The following is a 19,580-nucleotide window of genomic DNA, read 5'->3' as shown; positions in this document are numbered from 1 at the left end:
GAGGTGTCCCTGCCATGGGTGGAGTGGGAATTCTCTGAAATGCAGGATCTGTTTTCCTAAGCCTGGGACAGCAGAGTGGGGTCCTGCCAGGCACAAGCTGGGGCACCTCCAGGAGACAGGGTCCCCTCACTTGTCCCCACAGACAGAGATGTCCTGCCAGCTGCTCCCCTGGGACAGAAACAGTTCCCAGCTCCTCATTCCAGTGCCCAGGAATCTCAGCTTCATCTTCCCTTGTTATTCCAGTGGGCAGAGGTTTATCCTGCTCTTCCCTCTTTATTCCGTTGTGCCAGAGTCTGCCTGGCCCTCCTCTCCAAATCCCAGGATTTGTGTTTTCCCTTTTCCTCAGTGGTTGGGAAGCAGCACACCGAGGGTGCCTGGAACACAAATTCCTCAAATCCCTCGTTCCCAGCTTGTCCTGGGGGCTGCCCTGTGCTGGTGCCCCCAGAGCTGGGGCTGCTGTTGCTTCCCAGTTGGAATAGGGTGTTTTGGTGGGAAGGGACCCACAGTGACCACCCAGGGCTGACCAGAGTCCAGGTGTGCTGTCAGGGGCATTGCCCAAATTTTGGGCATTTCAGCCAGCTCTTTGCTGGGGAAGGATCTCCTGCCATGCCTTCCTTGGGGTTTGTGTGGGACTGGGGTGCAGGGAGGCTGGGGCAGCCCAGCTGCCCTGGTCACCTCTCTGCTGGAGCTTTGGAAAGCCCCTTGGTGCTGCTCCCATGGAGCTCTGGCTTTGGGGACACGTCTCCTGCTCTGGTGGGATCAGTGCAGGGATGGGGACGTGCTCCTGGCTGGAATTTCCCATCCCTGTGGATGAGGAAGACGTGGAGCTGGCATTGCCAGGGTGTGTTTGTGGCCAGGGACAAGCCCTGGGGTGTCCCCAGCTGCCTGCACTGCTCATCCCTGCTCTGCTCCCCTCTCCAGAACAGCCTGGGGCTGATCTACACCATCTACGTGGACGGGCTGAGCGTGTCCCTGGAGAACGTCATCGGGAACCTGCTGACCTGCACCATCCCCATCACGGGGGGAGCACAGGTGGGTCCTGGGCTCCTGCTGCCCTCCCTGTCCTCGCTCTGTCCCCTCAGAGCCCAGCCCTGCTCCCCGTGCCCGAGTGGGCCCCGTGGGCAGGGCCTGGCTCCGTGCCCTGCTGCCTTCCCGAGCGCTTCCGAGCACAGATCCCACTCAGATCCTCAACTGGCCGAGGAGCTCCTGCTGCAGCTTCTGTCCTGGCTCCTGCTGCCTGGGAGGGAGCAGCAGGGGCTTGGCGTAGGTGCTGCTCGATCCATGCAAGCATTCCCTGCTCCGGGGGCTCTCCTGGGGTCTGGCTCTGTGCTGAACCCTGCTCCAGAGCCAAGTGGTCACGGGCCATCTGTGAGAGCAGGGCTGGGACAGCTGTGGGGACATGGCCAGCAGGGCAGGACAGAGCCTGGAGCTCTCCTCGGGGCACTGGCCTGGTGCTGTACCCGTGTTGTGCCAGGTCCTGTGCTGGGACCTGTGTCTGTGTCCATGCCAGGTCCTGTGTCTGTGCCAGGTCCTGTGCCCATGGCCGTGCCAAGCTCTGTGCCAGGTCCTGTCTCAGTGTCTGTGCCAGGTCCTGTGCCCATGGCCGTGCCAAGCTCTGTGCCAGGTCCTGTCTCAGTGTCTGTGCCAGGTCCTGTGCCCATGGCTGTGCCAGGTCCTGTGTCTGTGTCCATGCCAGGTCCTGTGTCTGTGCCAGGTCCTGTGCCCATGGCCGTGCCAAGCTCTGTGCCAGGTCCTGTCTCAGTGTCTGTGCCAGGTCCTGTGCCCATGGCCATGCCAAGCTCTGTGCCAGGTCCTGTCTCAGTGTCTGTGCCAGGTCCTGTGCCCATGGCCGTGCCAAGCTCTGTGCCAGGTCCTGTGTCCGTGTCTGCACCGGGTCCTGTGCCGGTGCTGGGGGCCTGAGGAGCAGCAGCTTCTCCTGCAGCTGAGGCCACCAAGCCCCCTGCTGTCCCCTCAGAGCCCTGTGTCCCTCCAGCCTGCCCTGCTCCGGGCCAGCTGGGCTCAGCACATGGAGCTGGGGGGCTCACTGGGGGTGGCAGAGAGGGAGAGCCCAGCTGGAGCCCCTGGCAGAGGTTGGGGACAGCAGTTTGTGCCCTGGAGCTCTCGTGCCCTGCTGGCCCCTGGGGTGTCCCTGTGGGTGTGTGCACGTGTCCCCATGGGCCTTCCCTCAGCTGAGCTCCCCTTCCCCCAGCACAGAGGGCCAGGAGTGATCCCACAGCCCAGCTGATCCAGTGCAGGAGCCTTGGCCAGGCTGGGACAGCACCACGGGGCACTGGGACAGTGCCATGGGGCACTGGGACAGCACTGCAGGACACTGGGACAGCACCATGGGGCACTGGGACAGCACTGCAGGACACTGGGACAGCGCCATGGGGCACTGGGACAGCACCATGGGGCACTGGGACAGAACCATGGGGCACTGGGACAGCACTGCAGGACACTGGGACAGCACCACGGGGCACTGGGACAGCACCATGGGGCACTGGGACAGCGCCATGGGGCACTGGGACAGCACCACGGGGCACTGGGACAGCACCATGGGGCACTGGGACAGAACCATGGGGCACTGGGACAGCACTGCAGGACACTGGGACAGCGCCATGGGGCACTGGGACAGCACCATGGGGCACTGGGACAGAACCATGGGGCACTGGGACAGCGCCATGGGGCACTGGGACAGCACTGCAGGACACTGGGACAGCACCACGGGGCACTGGGACAGCACCATGGGGCACTGGGACAGAACCATGGGGCACTGGGACAGCACTGCAGGACACTGGGACAGTGCCATGGGGCACTGGGACAGCGCCATGGGGCACTGGGACAGAACTGCAAGGCACTGGGACAGCGCCATGGGGCACTGGGACAGCACCATGGGGCACTGGGACAGAACCATGGGGCACTGGGACAGCACTGCAGGACACTGGGACAGAACCATGGGGCACTGGGACAGCGCCATGGGGCACTGGGACAGCACTGCAGGACACTGGGACAGCACCATGGGGCACTGGGACAGAACCATGGGGCACTGGGACAGCGCCATGGGGCACTGGGACAGCACTGCAGGACACTGGGACAGCACCATGGGGCACTGGGACAGAACCATGGGGCACTGGGACAGCGCCATGGGGCACTGGGACAGCACCATGGGGCACTGGGACAGAACCATGGGGCACTGGGACAGCGCCATGGGGCACTGGGACAGCTCTGCAGGATACTGGGACAGCAGCACAGGCCCTGGTGCCTCCACAGGGATTCCCTCCCCACACTGCCCTGACCCCAAGGGTGCTGTCCCTGATCCCAAATCACAGCAGGATTTGGGGCAGGTGCTGCTCCTCATTCCAGGCTCTCTCTGGCACCCAGAGCCATGCGGGTCCCCAGAGAAGCCAGCAGTGCTGCTGGGATTTGTGGAGGGGTGTGGAGCCAGGCCTGTCCCAGTGCTGGGGCAGAGTGAGGTGCTGCCCATGCCCGAGGTGCTGCCCATGCCCGAGGTGCTGCCCGTGCCCAGGCTGTGCCAGGGTTTGCAGTCCCTTCCCATGGGATCTGCCCGGATCCGGCTCCTCCCGGCGGGACCAGGAGCGGCTGCCACAGCAGGACAGCTTCTCCTGCCACCATGGCTCGCTGAGCTTGGCACAGATCCGTGCCCCCAGCTGGGGCAGGATGGCTCTGTGCCCTGGGAACGGGGACTGTGTGACAGGGGGGACAGTTTGGTGGTGGCACTTCCCTTCCTGTGGTTTTCCTGCTCTCCTGCTGTGTCCAGTGCTCCTTCCCTGTGCCATAGGCATTGCTTTCACTCTGTGTCCGTGTCTGTGGGCTCCTCTCCTGTCCCATTGTCCCTGCTGGTGTCCCTGTCTGTGTCTGTGGGCTCCTGTCCTGTTGTCCCTGCTGGTGTCCCTGTCTGTGGGCTCCTCTCCTGTCCTGTTGTCCCTGCTGGTGTCCCTGTCTGTGTCTGTGGGCTCCTGTCCTATTGTCCCTGCTGGTGTCCCTGTCTGTGGGCTCCTGTCCCCTTGTCCCTGCTGGTGTCCCTGTCTGTGGGCTCCTCTCCTGTCCCATTGTCCCTGCTGGTGTCCCTGTCTGTGTCTGTGGGCTCCTCTCCTGTCCCATTGTCCCTGCTGGTGTCCCTGTCCGTGTCTGTGGGCTCCTGTCCTGTTGTCCCTGCTGGTGTCCCTGTCTGTGTCTGTGGGCTTCTGTCCCGTTGTCCCTGCTGGTGTCCCTGTCCGTGTCTGTGGGCTCCTCTCCTGTCCCATTGTCCCTGCTGGTGTCCCTGTCTGTGTCTGTGGGCTCCTGTCCTGTTGTCCCTGCTGGTGTCCCTGTCTGTGGGCTCCTGTCCCCTTGTCCCTGCTGGTGTCCCTGTCTGTGGGCTCCTCTCCTGTCCCATTGTCCCTGCTGGTGTCCCTGTCTGTGTCTGTGGGCTCCTCTCCTGTCCCATTGTCCCTGCTGGTGTCCCTGTCTGTGTCTGTGGGCTCCTCTCCTGTCCCATTGTCCCTGCTGGTGTCCCTGTCTGTGGGCTCCTGTCCCATTGTCCCTGCTGGTGTCCCTGTCTGTGTCTGTGGGCTCCTGTCCCATTGTCCCTGCTGGTGTCCCTGTCCGTGTCTGTGGGCTCCTCTCCTGTCCCATTGTCCCTGCTGGTGTCCCTGTCTGTGTCTGTGGGCTCCTGTCCCATTGTCCCTGCTGGTGTCCCTGTCTGTGTCTGTGGGCTCCTCTCCTGTCCCATTGTCCCTGCTGGTGTCCCTGTCTGTGGGCTCCTGTCCCGTTGTCCCTGCTGGTGTCCGTGTCCCCACTGTGCCTGTCTGTGTGTCCTAACTGACTGTGCTCTCTGTCTGTCCCACCTCAGCCTGACGCGGAGGACGAAGCCGTGGTACGAACTCCTTTTCTTTCCCATCTTCTTTTCCCCACCTTTTCTGTCCCGGCTCTGGGTCTGTCCCCTCATTAGCAGCCTCTCTGTTAATTGCTGTGACCCAGCCCCAGGTCCCGGTGGTACCCTCGGGTGTGTGTCCCTGTGTGTCACAGCCAGGGTGTCCCTGGGCTCTGGGAAGGAGCTGAAATCCAGGCTCTCCTCTCTGGGTGCCCTGCTGGGGTTGTGACAGCCCAGCTCAGGGCTCTGGCTCTGCTCAGCCCTGGATTTTGGGGCTGTTCTGCCAGGAGGTGGCTGCAGTGGGAGCGCTGCTCCTGCAGGAGCGTTTTCCCTGGAGAGGACTGGAAAGAGGAGGAGAGGGGCCTGGAGACAGCCTGGGGATGTTTGAGTGTCCCTGTGCCCCTGGGAACGAGCTCAGGGCTGGGGGTATTCAGTGGTGCCAGGGAAGAAGCACCCATCCCATGCCTGGGGTATCCATCCCTGCCCCCAGGATATTCCCAGGATATTCCCAGGATATTCCTTCCACTGGAGAGGCTATGGAGCTGGGGCTGCTCCTGGGCACAGCCAGGCTGGGACAGGGGAGCTGCTCCCTTGGCTCCAAGGGCCTGGGAGAGGCTTGAATTCCCCTTGAGTCCTGGGGAGCCCTTGAGTCCTGGGGAGCCTTTGAATCCTGGGGAGCCCTCTTATCCTGGAGAGCTTTTGAATCCTGGGGGGCCCTCTTATCCTGGAGAGCTTTTGAATCCTGGGGAGCCCTCTTATCCTGGAGAGCTTTTGAATCCTGGGGGGCCCTCTTATCCTGGAGAGCTTTTGAATCCTGGGGAGCCCTCTTATCCTGGAGAGCTTTTGAATCCCAGAAAGCCTTCGTATCCTGGAGATCCCTCAGATCCTGGGGAGCCCTGGGGAGCCCTCGTGGCCTGGAGACTTCCTGAGTTCTGGGGACCCCTCATGTCCTGGGGACTCCTCAAATCCCGGGTACTCCCTGTGTCCTGGAGAGCCATTGTGTCCCACATCTGCACATGGATCTCGGGGCTGTTGGGACATTGTTGGCACTGCCTGGGGTTGCTGCAGGAGGTGCCCTCCTTCCCTCAGCCCAGGGACCCAGCCAAGCACCCAGTGGGTGCTGTGGCAGCATCTTCTCTCTTTTCCTTTTCTTTTTCCTTTTCCCCTTTCTCTTTCCCTTTCCCTCTTCCCACAGCAGACGGGGGTTGTGCTGGGGCAGGGTGGCCCTGCCCCTGTGCCCAGGGGAGTCTGGCTGCCCCTGCCCTGGCCCTGTCCCTCTCTGGGTGGCCCTGGTGACCAGGTGTGCGTTGCCTTGCAGAGGACGATCTCTCTGGGAGCGGGGGACAGGCAGGTGATCCAGACCCCCATCAATGACTCACTGCCTGTCAGCAGCTGCAGCGTGGCCCTGCTCTTCCGCCAGCTCGGTGAGACGTGTCCCCACCCTGTCCTTGTGGCACCTGGGGTCCCTGCGGGTCACCTCCTTGTGGGTCACCTCCCTGTGGGTCACCTCCTTGTGGGTCACCTTCCTGCGTGTCACGTCCTGCACATGGCTCCGAGCTCTGTCCCGGCTGAGCCCCTTGGCCCTGCTGTGCCATCCCTTTTCCAGGAGGGTGGGACTGGGGCTGGGGTCTGGAGGAGCAGCCCAGGGCTGCCACTGGCCTTGTGTCCCCAAGGAAAGGCCATCCTGTGCCCCCAGGGAAGGCCACCAGCCCCCAGGAGGGACGGAGCTGTCTGGGAAGGGGGAGCACACCCGGCAGTGACCCGAACCACGGGCGGCTCTCTGGGGGATGCTGAGCTCCTCCCCTGGCAGGATGCAGGGATGGGGAGTGGGCTGCAGCCTGGGGGGGATCAGGGGTCTCTGAGGGGTGTCAGAGGGACCCCCCAGTTCCTGAGCCCCTGCTGTGCCCTGCCCAGGCATCACCAACGTGCTGTTCCTGTTCTGCGCGGCGCTGACCGAGCACAAGATCCTGTTCCTCTCCAGCAGCTACCAGAGGCTGACGGACGCCTGCCGGGCCCTCCTGGCTCTCATGTTCCCCCTCAAGTACAGGTGAGGGTCCCCGAGCCTCCAGCTGTGCCAGCTGTGCCCCTGTGCCGCCCTCGGTGCATCCCAGGGTCCGGGGAATAACTGGGAATCTCCCAGCCCTGCCTCCCTCTTCTCCCAGGCAAATCGGGCTCTGGCACTGGAGGCAGTGCTGGGAAATGTTCTGTGCTTCCTGCTGAGCAGGGACAGGACCCAGGGAACAGCTGGAGCTGTGCCAGGGCAGGGATAGCATGGACATCAGGACAGGCTCTATTCCAGAGGGTGCTGGGCACTGCCCAGGCTCCCCAGGGAACGGGCACAGCCCCAGAGCTCCAGGAGCGCTTGCACAGCGTGCCAGGGATGCACAGGCTGGGATTGTTGGGGTGTCTGTGCAGGGACAGGAGCTGGATCTGTGATCCCTGTGGGCCCTTCCCACCCAGGAGATTCCATGGTTCCATGAGCAGGAGTGAGGTGTTCCCAGCAGTGGCTGTGCTGGTGGTGGCCAAGCCCCCGTGGTGACTCCTGTGGGGTGGTTGGAGCCACGCTCACCCTGGGGGCTGGGAATGTCCCACAGGGAGTGGGAACACAGCCCTGGCAGCCCTGGGGCTCCTGGCAGCTCTGCCAGGGCTGGGCTGGGACAGAGGTTCCTGGCCAGCTCCTGTCTCCCCAGGCTGCAGAGAGGCTGTTGGTGTCCCAGAGGAACCTTATTTTTCACAGAATTATGGAATCCCTGAGCTTGGAAGAGCCCTCCAGGGTCACTGAGTCCAAGATGTTCCCAATCCCCTCCTTGTCCCCAGCCCAGAGCCCTGAGTGCCACCTCCAGGAGTTCCTGGGACACCTCCAGGGATGGGCACCCCAAACCTCCCTGGGCAGCCCCTGCCAAGGCCTGAACCCCCTATTCCATGGGGAATTTTTCCTGAAATTTTTCTGTTGGAATTAATGGTTCTGCTGGAAACCCTTTCCTTGGTCAGATTTGATTACAACCCCAAGACCAGACAGGGATCATATCATGAAATCATGAAATCCCAGGATAATTTGGATTGGAAGGGAGCCCAGAGCCCCTGCAGTGCCCCCCCTGCCATGCAGGGACACCTGCCACTGTGCCAGGCTGCTCCAGCCCCAGTGCCCAGCCTGGCCTTGGGCACTGCAGGGATCAGGGGCAGCCCCAGCTGCTCTGGCAATGCCAGCCCAGGCAGGAATTGCTCATTGCCAAGATGCCACCCATGGCTGCCCTCTGGCAGTGGGAGCCATTCCCTGGGTGCTGTCCCTGCAGGCCTTGTCCCCAGTCCCTCCCAGGGCATTCTCAGGGATGGGGCAGCCACAGCCTGTGGGAGCCACGTGTGCCCAGGGGGCTGGGGGTGCCCGGGCACCCTGGACACGGCTGCAGAGCCAGGATGGTGTCTGGCTGTGCCAGGACAGGGCAGGGCTGTGGGGCACGGCTGGCCTGGCTGCAGTGGGGCTGTGGTTGGGGCTGGTTTTGAGGCTGTTTCTGGTTGCAGTTTCACCTACGTGCCCATCCTGCCCGCCCAGCTCCTGGAGGTGCTGAGCACCCCCACCCCCTTCATCATCGGCGTCCACTCCATCTTCCAGTCGGAGACCCAGGAGCTGGTGAGAGGCCACGTTCCCTGCCCTGGTGCCAGGGGCTGGGACGGGCAGCGTGGGTGTCACAGCTCGGGTGACAGCTCCATCTGTCCTGAGCGTGCCCAGGGCCACGGGCTCCGTGTGCCCAGCCCGGGATGCATCCAGGTGTCCCACAGGAGCCAGGGGATGGCTGGGTCCAGAGGGAATGGATGGGTCACATGGGAATGGCTGGATAACATGGGAATGGCTAGGGCTCGTGGGAATGGCTGGATAACGTGGGAATGGCTGGGTCCCTCTCCTGCCAGGTGTCCCCCTGTCCCCCCAGTGTGGGATCCCAGTGTGTCCTTTGATTTGGGGACGGGATGGGGCACAGGGACTGCTGAGCGCTCAGGGAAGGTGGGGAGGAGCCAGAGCCCGTTCCCAGCCCTTTCCTGAGCCAGCTCACCCGGATAGCTCCCCATCAGCTGTGGGACTGGGATGTGGGGTTGGGAGGTGGGGCTGTGTCCCACTGCTGTCCCCTCCCAGCTGGACGTGGTGATCGCGGACCTGGACGGCGGCACCGTGAACGTCCCGGAGTGCGTGCACATCTCGCTGCTGCCCGAGCCCCTGCTCCAGCAGACACGGGAAGCCCTGTCCATGGTGAGTGCCAGGGCACTCCCGTTCCCCACAGCATCCCCGGGGTGCCAGCACCATCCCCTGGCAATGACACACGTGGCTAGAGAGGTGGGAATGGAGCCGGGGCTCCTCTGTAAGCAGGATTCCTGCCTTGGGGTGCTCCCTGTGCCTTGGGGTCCTGTACATGCCTTAGGATCCTGCCCCTGCCTTTGGGGGTCCTCTCCATGCCTTTGGGATCCTGCCCGTGCCTTGGGGTCCTGCCCGTGCCTTGGGGTCCTGTCACAGGACCATTCCTGATCCATGGCCTCTGGCCAGCGCCCTGGGAATGGCACACATTTCCATGGGAGCTGGGAGTGGAGCAGCAGGGGTTCCTTCCTCTGTGATTGCTGCCCTGGGGTGCTGCTGCCCCCGTCCCAGTGGCCATTCCCAGCCCAGTGCCCTCTGCTGTCCCACAGTGCCGGGGGGGTTCCTTTGGCAGAGGTTTCTGGGAATGTGGTGCTGGCTGCCAGCCCAGGGCAGGAAGCAGCTGTGGCCTGGCTGCTCCTGTGTTCCCAAGGCGCTGCTGGAGCAGCTCCTGCTCCTCCTGGGGGCACGGCGGGGTGAAGGTCTCCCTGGCAGAGCAGGGGGGGCTCCCCCTTCCCTGGGATCCCAGTGCCACCCGTGCTTCCCAAGTCAGGATCAGGCCAGCAGAGCATTCCTGATCCCCTGTGGTTTGTCCCCAAGCCCCTCAGACCTTTTCCACAGGGGCTGTGGGGTCTCTGGGGAAGTGTCCTTGGCTTCTCCAGCCGAGATGGGGCTTGAGCTGAGTGTCCTCCCTGGGCAGGTCCTGGACCCGGAGCTGGAGGTGGCCGACCTCGCCTTCCCCCCTTCCACCATCTCCGCCTCTTCCCTCAAGATGCAGGTGAGTGGTGGGAGGGAGAGGGACCCAGGGTGAGGGGCTGTTCCCCAGGGACACCCTGGGCAGGAGGAGAGGGACCCTCAGCAGGGGCTGTTCCCCAGGGCCGTCCTGGCTCTCACACACCATTCCAGCCCCGTGTCCATCCAAGGCCACTGTTCCAAGCCGTGGCTGGATCCTGCAGTGCCGTGGGCTCTGGATTCATGGCTGGGCTGGAGCAGACAGGGAGTGTTAGGGCTTGCAGCATTCCCAGAGCTGGAGAGCTCCCTCTCCTCCCTGTGCAGCTCTAGGGGCCAGAGCAGTGAATCCCAAGCCCCTTTTCCCTGGAATCTCAGCTGCATTCCCTGCCCTCACCCCGGGGCTGATCCCATCCTGGGGGGAAATCCCTGCCCCTGGAGCTGCCCTGTCCACACCCTGAGCCCCCCCAGCCCGGGCTGTGCTTCCCTGTTGCAGGACAAGGAGATCCGGGCCGTGTTCCTGCGCCTGTTTGCTCAGCTGCTGCAGGGCTACCGCTGGTGCCTGCACATCATCCGCATCCACCCCGAGCCCGTCATCCGCTTCCACAAGGTGAGGGCCTCACCCAGGCCGGGCTGGGACAGCTGAGCGCAGGAAACATCCTGCCTTTGCAGGCAGTGACCTCCCCAGCACCCCTGCCAGCCCACCTGCATCCCGTGTTTGTCCTGGAGCGCGCCGAGGTCTCCGGGGCAGGAGCGCTTCCCTCCCTGCCTGGGTGTTCCTGCAGAGCTCAGCCAGGAGGGAGCCAGGCCTGCAGCTGGCTGTTTGGGGAGATCTTGGCACTGCTGAGGGACCACCTGCAGTCCTCTGGCCCCGAGTCCCTCTGGCCTTGAATCCCTCTGGCCTTGTGTTCCTGTGCCTCTCTGTCCCTGTGTCCCTCTGGCCCTATGTCCCTGAGTACCTCTGGCCTTGTACCCTTGTGTCCCTGTGTCTCGGTGTCCCTGTGTCCTTCTGCCCCTGTGTCCCTGTGTCCTGCCTCTGCATGCCAGGGTGACACCAGAGCCCTTCCCTTGCCCCTTGTCCTGCTGCCATGGGCCAGAGGCTCAGGTTTCCATGCCAACCCTGTCCCTGAGGAAGGAGGTGGCACCGTCCCAGTGCCCCCCAGGTGCCACCCACGGCTTGGTGTCACCACTGTGCTGATGGCACTGCCGTTCCCTTGCAGGCGGCGTTCCTGGGCCAGCGGGGGCTCACGGAGGACGATTTCCTCACCAAGGTGCTGGAGGGGATGGCCTTCGCTGGCTTTGTCACCGAGCGCGGGGCTCCCTACCGCCCCATCGACCTGTTTGATGAGGTGGGGCCTTGAGGCAGCTCCCCTTCCCACAGCCTGGGATCTGTGGGGTTGAGTGGGATCTGTGGGGCTGAGCGGGGTCTGCAGGGTCTGAGTGGGATCCGCAGGGTCTGAGCGGGATCTGTGGGGCTGAGTGGGATCTGTGGGGCTGAGCGGGATCTGTGGGGCTGAGCGGGATCTGCGGGATCTGAGCGGGATCTGTGGGGCCGAGCGGGATCTGTGGGGCTGAGTGGGGTCTGCGGGGCTGAGCGGGATCTGTGCGGTCTGAGCAGCATCTGCCATGGCCTGAGTGGGATCTGTGGGATCTGAACAGGATCCGTGGGGTCTGAGCAGGATCTGCGGGGCCTGAGCGGGATCTGCCATGGCCTGAGCAGGATCTGCGTGGCCCCAGGTTTGGGAGAGGCCCTGGAGCTGCCCCTGTCACCCCTGTCCTGTCCTCCCCAGCTCGTGGCCTACGAGGTGAAGCGCATGAAGGCAGAGGAGGGGAACAAGCAGAAAATCCTGAGGCACATCAAGGAGCTGGCAGAGAAACTCTACAAAAATGTGAGTCCTGGAGCCCCCGGGCAGGAGTGGGGATGTGCTGGGGGATACGGGGCAGGGAGAGCCGGGGTGCAGTCGTGGTCACTCTGTCCTCCCTCCATAAGCTCCTGGTGATGGATCCTGTCCCTCCTTGTGCTGTCACGGGTGGTGATGCACATGCTCACGTGCCCAGAGGTCCTGGGAGTGGGATTCTCTGATTTTATAGGCTCATAGAATCCCAGAATCACTGAGGTTGGAGAAGATCCCCAGGGCTATGCAGTCCAAGCTGTGCCCAATGCCCACCTTGTCCCCAGCCCAGAGGCCTGAGTGCCACCTCCGGGAATTCCTTGGACACCTCCAGGGATGGGGACTGGGCAGCCCCTTCCAAGGCCTGACCCCCCTTTCCAGGAGGAAATTCCTGCTGATGTCCAACCCGAGCCTCCCTGGCCCAGCAGACCTGAGGGCAGGAGTGCCCCCTGGGAGCCTCACCTGGCTGGGCTGGAGCTCCTGCTGGCACGTGGCTCATGGCCGTGCCACAGCTGTGCATCCCTGGGGGCTGGGGGAGCAGATCCTGGGTCCTGCAGATTCCAGCTGGGAGCAGAGCAGGGGGCAGGGGGCTCCTGTCCGGGAGGGGACACGCTGTGGGTGACCTCAGGGCTGAGCAGGAGCTGTCCCCACGCAGGAGAACCCGTACCCTGCGGTGACCATGCACAAGGTGCAGAAGCCCACCGAGGGCTGCCACCTGCGCCTGCACCAGAAGCCCTTCCCACACCTGGACGAGGGCACCGTGCAGTGGATCATCGACCAGGCCACGGCCAAGCTGCAGACAGCCCCACCTGCTGTCAAGGCTGAGAAGAAGTGCATGGTGCCCTCGGGACCCCCCATCGGTACGTGGGGTGCGGGGGATCCTGCTTTGGGGGCCATGGTGCCCTCGGGACCCCCCGTCGATATGTGAGGCACAGGGGACCCTGCTTTGGGGGGCTGTGGGAGGCCATGGTGCCCTCAGGACCCCCATTGGTGTGTGGGGGACAGGGAGACCTTGCTCTGGGGGGCTGTTGGTGCCCTTGGAACACCCCATGGGTATGTGGGGCACAGTGCACCCTGTTCTGGGTCACACCACAGGAGTAAAACATGGAGAAACAGCAGCTCCAACCCCCTTGGGGTTCTCAGCTCCCCAGGGGCTCCCAACACCCATGGAGGCCCCGTGGTCTCTCAGGGCAGGGGGACACGGTGTCCCCCCGGGTGCCAGCCCCACCCCACCCAGACTGAGGGGATCTGTTCCATCCAGCTGCCATCCTGGAGCGCAACGGCAACGCCCTGGCCAACAGCGCCCGGCGCCTGGAGGTGGTCAGGAACTGCATCTCCTACGTCTTCGAGAACAAGATGCTGGAGGCCAAAAAGGTGAGGGGGGCTGGGGATGGGGGTCGGTGTCCTCTGTGGATGGAGAGGACATTCCTGTCCTGTGCCCACGTCCTGCTGGTTGGCTTAGAGTCAAAAAGTTGTGGAGTCACAGAGTTACTGAGGTTGGAAAATCCCTCTGAGCCCATCGGTCCAACCATCCACAACACTGCCAAGGCCGCTGCTGACCATGTCCCCAAGTGCCATATCCACACATCCTTGAAATCCCTCCAGGGATAGGCACTCCAAACCCTCCTGGGCAGCTGTGTCAGTGCCTGACCACCCATTCCATAGGGAAATTCCCGTTGATGTCCATCCTGAGCCTTCCTGGGCACAGCCTGAATCTGTTCCCTGTCCTCCTGTCCCTGTTCCCTGGGAGCACAGCCCCACTCCCACCTCAGTAACAGGCCATGGAGCCGTTTGGATTGGCAGTCCCTCTGGGACCATCAAGTCCCACCATTCCCCAGCACTGCCGTGGCCGCCACTGACCTGTGATGTGTCCCCCGTCCTGGTGTTCCTGGGATTTTGGCTGGTGGCTCCACACCAGCCCAACTCCGTTGCTGCATCTCCCGCTGCCCCTGGGCTCCTCCATGGCCATGTCCTGCCAGCCACACCTGGAATTCTGCCCTGCTTTGTCTCCCTATCCGAGTGCATGCCCTGGCACTGGTGTGGGCCCTCTCTGTGTGGGAGCAGGGCTGTCCAGGCCCATCCCAGCCCACAAACAACCCCATTCCCACAGCTGTTCCCGGCCGTGCTCCGTGCCATGAAGGGCCGGGCCGCGCGGCACTGCCTGACCCAGGAGCTGCACCTGCACGTGCAGCAGAACCGCGCCGTGCTGGACCACCAGCAGTTCGACTTCGTCATCCGCATGATGAACTGCTGCCTCCAGGTAGGGCAGGGCTGGGGGGCTCCTCCTTCCCGTGGGGCGCGGCAGGGGCTGGCCCTGGAATGTCCCCTGGTCACCCCTGCTCCTTCCCCAGGACTGCACGGCCACGGACGAGCACGGCATCGCTGCGGCCCTGCTGCCGCTGGTCACCGCCTTCTGCAGGGTGAGTGACCGCGGGGTCCCTGCCCCAGAGCCCTCAGGATCCCCCCAGGGGGCAGAGGCTGCAGGGGGGTGTCCCCTCAGGGCTTGTCAGCCTGTAGCTCCTGCCCAGAACGTTCCACCCAGCCCAGACTGGCCCGAGGCTCCCAGGGGGGCCGGAACACCTGTGGGAAGGGGCTGCTCTGGAATGCCAGCTTGATCTCATGGTCAGACTGGGCTGAGCTGAGCCTCTGGGCTCTGGGTGGGCTCTGAGCAAGAGAATTTCCAGGGAATGCTGGAGGAGCTCTGGTGCAGACAGCCCTCCTGCCTGCCCGGGACTTTCCCAGTGGCCGGCTGGAGGAGCAGGGACACCCGAGTGGAGAGCTCAGCACCAAGGCTGTGTGCAGATGGATCTTTTCCACCTCCTTCCACAGAAACTGAGCCCTGGCATCACCCAGTTTGCCTACAGCTGTGTGCAGGAGCACGTGGTGTGGACCAACATCCAGTTCTGGGAGGCCATGTTCTACTGTGACGTTCAGAACCACATCCGGGCCCTCTACCTGGACAGTGCTGAGGAGAACCACACAGAGCAGGTGGGAGGGTGGCCCAGGAGAGCTCTTCCCAAAGGGCTGGGGCTCATCATGAAGTTATAGAATCATGGAATGGGTTGGGTGGGAAGGGACCCCAGAGCCCCTCCAGTGCCACCCCTGCCATGGCAGGGACACCTCCCACTGTGCCAGGCTGCTCCAGCCCCAGTGCCCAGCCTGGCCTTGGGCACTGCAGGGATCAGGGGCAGCCCCAGCTGCTCTGGCAATGCCAGCCCAGCTGCCTGTTGTGGGCAGGCTGCTCAGCTGAGGACGAGGGGCTGCACCCCAGTTCTGGGAGATCCCTGTGGGTGTGCCCATGCACACAGCCCCATCCCTTCCCCTGGCCCAGGAGAGCGCGGAGGAGCCGCAGGAGGCCAAGTCTGCGCTGGAGATCGCGTCGGAGCAGCTGCGGCTGTGGCCCACCATGAGCCGGGAGAAGCAGCAGGAGCTGATCCAGAAGGAAGAGAGCACGGTGTTCAGCCAGGCCATCCACTACGCCAACAGGATGAGCTACCTGCTGCTGCCCCTGGACACCAGCAAGAACCGCCTGCTGCGCAGCTCCGGCCTGGGCGACGTGGAGAGCGTCAGCAACAGCTTCGTCACCAACAGGTGTGGGGACACCGCCGTGACCCGAGCTGGGGACAGGCTGCTGTCAGGGAAAGATGGCCCTGCTCCCCTGGGGGGGTTGGACCCCTGTGAGGGTTCTTTCCAGTCCCAGCCATGCTGGGATTCCAGGGTTATGTCAGGATTGAGGCAGACTGTGGGGTCCAGGGGGGTTTCTAGGAGTGGGAGCTCTGCTGGGTCCATGCTGGGAATGGGAACAGTCTTGGACTCTTGGCAGGAGTGGGAAGGAGCTTTCCAGGGCCTCTGTCAGGAGTGGGAGAGAGTTCTCCTGCTATCTCCTACTGCTAACACAGTAGTAGGAACTCCCCTGTGTTCCTATGAGGAGTGGGAGCTCTCCTGGGATCATATTAGGAGTAGGAACTCTCCGATGTTCCTATGAGAAGTGGAAGCTCTCCTGGGATAGATATCAGGAGTAGGAACTGTACTGTGTTCTTATGAGGAGTGGGAGCTCTCCTGGGTCTGTGTCAGCCATAGGAGCTCTCCTGGGATCATATCAGGAGTAGGAACTTCTGTGTTCCTATCAGGAGTGGGAGCTCTCCTGGCTTTTTCCAGGAGTGAGAGCTTTCCTGCGTTTCTGTCACGAGTGGGAGCTCTCCTGGGTCTGTGTCAGTCCTGGGAGCTCTCCTGGGTTTTTACTAGGAGTGGGAGCTCTCCTGGGACCATATGAGGAGTGGGAGCTCTCCTGGGACCATATGAGGAGTGGGAGCTCTCCTGGGTCTGTGTCAGCACTGGGAGCTCACTCTCCTGGATTTTTATGAGGAGTGGGAGCTCTCCTGGGTTTTTATGAGGAGTGGGAGCTCTCCTGGGTTTTTACGAGGAGTGGGAGCTCTCCTGGGTCCGTGCAGGGAGTGGTCCCTGGCCGGGGCTGTCCCGGGCTGACCCTTCCCCGTTTCCCTCGGGAAGCATCGCGGGCAGCGTGGCCGAGAGCTACGACACCGAGAGCGGCTTCGAGGACGCCGAGAGCTCGGACGTGGCCAACTCCGTGGTGAGGTTCATCAACCGCTTCGTGGACAAGGTGTGCACCGAGAGCGGCGTCACCAACGAGCACCTCAAGGGGCTGCACGTCATGATCCCGGGTGAGGACACCGGGGTGGCCACGGGGATGCTGCAGGAACAGTGGGAGAGGGCACAGTGGGGTTTGGGAAGGGCAGGATGAGATTTGGGCAGAGTGGATTTGGGAAAGGCAGGGTGGGGTTTGAGTGGGGCAGGGCAGGATTTGGATAGGGCAGGTAGGATTAGGGCAGGGTGGGATTCAGGTGGGAGAGGGCAGGATTTGGGTAAGATAGGATGGGATTTGGGCAGGGACAGGGTGGGATTTGGGCAGGGCAGGTAGGATTTGGGCAAGGACAGGGTGGAATTCCAGCAGGATAGGTGGGATTCGGGCAGGACAGGGTGGGATTCAGGCAGGGCAGGGTGGGATTCGGGCAGGGACAGGGACAGGGTGGGATTCAGGCAGGACAGGGTGGGATTCAGGCAGGGACAGGGTGGGATTCGGGCAGGACAGGGTGGGATTCGGGCAGGGACAGGTGGGATTCGGGCAGGACAGGGTGGGATTCGGGCAGGGACAGGGTGGGATTCGGGCAGGACAGGGTGGGATTCGGGCAGGGACAGGGTGGGATTCAGGCAGGGCAGGGTGGGATTCGGGCAGGGCAGGGTGGGATTCGGGCAGGACAGGGTGGGATTCAGGCAGGGACAGGGTGGGATTCGGGCAGGACAGGGTGGGATTCGGGCAGGGACAGGTGGGATTCGGGCAGGACAGGGTGGGATTCGGGCAGGGACAGGGTGGGGTTCGGGCAGGGACAGGGTGGGATTCAGGCAGGGACAGGGTGGGATTCAGGCAGGACAGGGTGGGATTCGGGCAGGGACAGGTGGGATTCAGGCAGGGCAGGGTGGGATTCGGGCAGGGACAGGGTGGGATTCGGGCAGGGACAGGGTGGGATTCGGGCAGGACAGGGTGGGATTCGGGCAGGACAGGATGGGATTCGGGCAGGACAGGGTGGGATTCAGGCAGGGACAGGGTGGGATTCGGGCAGGACAGGGTGGGATTCGGGCAGGACAGGATGGGATTCAGGCAGGGACAGGTGGGATTCGGGCAGGACAGGATGGGATTCGGGCAGGACAGGGTGGGATTCAGGCAGGGACAGGGTGGGATTCAGGCAGGGACAGGATGGGATTCAGGCAGGGACAGGTGGGATTCAGGCAGGACAGGGTGGGATTCGGGCAGGGACAGGGTGGGATTCAGGCAGGGACAGGATGGGATTCGGGCAGGGACAGGTGGGATTCAGGCAGGGACAGGGTGGGATTCGGGCAGGACAGGACTCACCCCCTGTCCCACAGACATCGTGCAGATGCACATCGAGACCCTGGACGCCGTGCACAGGGAGAGCAAGAGGCTTCCCCCCATCCAGAAGGTAGGGATGCCCTGCTGGGCTGGGAGCAGAGCTGGGGGGCTGTGAGACCCTTCCCACGGGCCTGAGCTCCCCGTTGTTCCCCCAGCCAAAGCTGCTGCAGCCCAACCTGCTGCTGGGGGAGGAGTGTGTGATGGAGGGGCTCCGCGTGTACCTGATGCCGGACGGGCGCGAGGAGGGGGCCGGGGGCAGCATTGGGGGGCCCCCCCTGCTCCCCGCAGAGGGAGCCGTGTTCCTCACCACCTACAGGATCATCTTCAAGGGAACCCCCACCGACCCCCTGGGTGAGGGGCTGCGGCCTCGGGAGAGGGGAGGGGTCCCTGGGGGCAGGGGAGAGGGTTGGGATCCCTGGGGATCAGCGGGATGGTTGGGGATGGTTGGGGAGGAGGGAGCTGGTCAGTGATCCCTACAGGTCAAGGGCTTGGTTGTCAGGGGTCCCTGGGGGCAGGGGGGAGGGTTGGGATCCCTGGGGATCAGGGTTGGGGATCCCTGGGGATCAGGGTTGGTGATCCCCGGGAATCAGGGTTGGGGATCCCCGGGAATCAGGGTTGGGGATCCCTGGGGAGCAGGGGTTGGTTGGTCAGTGATCCCTGGGGAGCAGGGGTTGGTCAGTGGTCCCTGGGGATCAGGGTTGGGGGTCCCTGGGGATCAGGGTTGGGGGTCCCTGGGGATCAGGGCCTGGTCAGTGGTCCCTGGGGAGCAGGGGTTGGTTGTTTCTGGCTGCTGTGTCCCACAGACCCATGTCTGTGGTGGGACAGACACCAGGGGTGGCCTGGGGTGGCCTGGCTCTGCCTGGGGCCGGGGCAGGGATGGAACTGACCCCTTCCTGTCCCATGTCCAGTGGGGGAGCAGGTGGTGATCCGGTCCTTCCCCATCGCCTCGCTGACCAAAGAGAAGAAGATCAGTATCCAGGCCCAGGCGGATCAGTTCATCCAGGAGGGATTGCAGCTGCGCTCCTGCACATTCCAGGTGGGACCCCGTGCTGGGAGAGACCTCAGGGACACCCAGGAGCAGGAGTGGGGACTCCAGCAGGAAAGGGAATGGGACAGGGGAAAGGGAATAGGGCAGGGGAAAGGGAATGGGAATGCAGGGAGGGGCAGGGCAGCCTCAGTCCAGCCTGTGCCCGTGGTGCCCCTGGGTAGATCCAAGCCCTGCCCTGATCCAGGGAAGGGCTGTCCCTGGCCTGACCCCCCTGTCACCCCCCACCTGCGCCTCCCCAGCTGCTGAAGATCGCCTTTGACGAGGAGGTGGCCTCGGACAGCGCCGAGATCTTCCGGAAGCACCTGCACAAGCTGCGCTACCCCCAGCACGTGCGCGGCACCTTCGCCTTCACCGTGGGCCAGTCCCCCAAGCAGGCCATGCAGCCCAAGGCCAAGGAGAAGAACCCCTCACTCAGGTACCTGTGCCAGGAGGGGGGATCACACCTGGGTGTGCCTCGTCCTCTGGGACTCCCCCTCCTGTCCCTGCTCCGGCAGAGCCACCAGGGAGGGGACACGGGGAGCTGGGCCCTCCTTGCTCAGACCCATCCTGGTGCAATGCTTGCATCGCTGGACATCAGAGAGTCCTTAGGCTTGGAAAAGCCCTGTGGGACAATGACTGCAGCCATTCCCAGCACTGCCCGCGTCCCCAAGTGCCACATCCACACAGCTCTTAAACCCCCCCAGGGATGGGGACCACACCCCTGTGCCAGGGCTGCACAGCCCTTTCCAGGAGGAGTTTCCCCAAAATCCCCC

At 63.6% G+C, this 19,580-nt stretch overlaps 1 protein-coding gene across 3 annotated transcripts in view; it reads left to right on the top strand.

Moving 5' to 3' along the window:
• The window catches only part of SBF1 (SET binding factor 1), a 67,427-nt gene that overhangs the window by 37,393 nt on the left and 10,454 nt on the right, over positions 1-19,580 (top strand). For all 3 annotated transcript variants that reach the window (XM_054294076.1, XM_054294075.1, XM_054294074.1), the window contains exons 5-24: positions 922-1,032; positions 6,192-6,297; positions 6,788-6,920; positions 8,393-8,501; positions 9,000-9,113; positions 9,913-9,990; positions 10,438-10,551; positions 11,162-11,290; positions 11,732-11,830; positions 12,489-12,693; positions 13,095-13,207; positions 13,944-14,093; positions 14,185-14,253; positions 14,663-14,821; positions 15,165-15,424; positions 16,343-16,515; positions 17,777-17,850; positions 17,936-18,131; positions 18,689-18,816; positions 19,068-19,243. In XM_054294076.1, coding sequence (XP_054150051.1) covers positions 922-1,032; positions 6,192-6,297; positions 6,788-6,920; positions 8,393-8,501; positions 9,000-9,113; positions 9,913-9,990; positions 10,438-10,551; positions 11,162-11,290; positions 11,732-11,830; positions 12,489-12,693; positions 13,095-13,207; positions 13,944-14,093; positions 14,185-14,253; positions 14,663-14,821; positions 15,165-15,424; positions 16,343-16,515; positions 17,777-17,850; positions 17,936-18,131; positions 18,689-18,816; positions 19,068-19,243 — 2,696 coding nt within the window. The remainder of the gene's footprint in view (positions 1-921; positions 1,033-6,191; positions 6,298-6,787; positions 6,921-8,392; positions 8,502-8,999; positions 9,114-9,912; positions 9,991-10,437; positions 10,552-11,161; positions 11,291-11,731; positions 11,831-12,488; positions 12,694-13,094; positions 13,208-13,943; positions 14,094-14,184; positions 14,254-14,662; positions 14,822-15,164; positions 15,425-16,342; positions 16,516-17,776; positions 17,851-17,935; positions 18,132-18,688; positions 18,817-19,067; positions 19,244-19,580) is intronic.

Source organism: Melozone crissalis, unplaced genomic scaffold (assembly GCF_028551555.1).
Source record: "Melozone crissalis strain CALT ecotype California unplaced genomic scaffold, PUWL_Pcris_2 ptg000208l_1, whole genome shotgun sequence".
Taxonomy (NCBI): Eukaryota; Metazoa; Chordata; class Aves; order Passeriformes; family Passerellidae; genus Melozone; species Melozone crissalis.
This window is presented reverse-complemented; position numbering and strand designations above follow the sequence as displayed.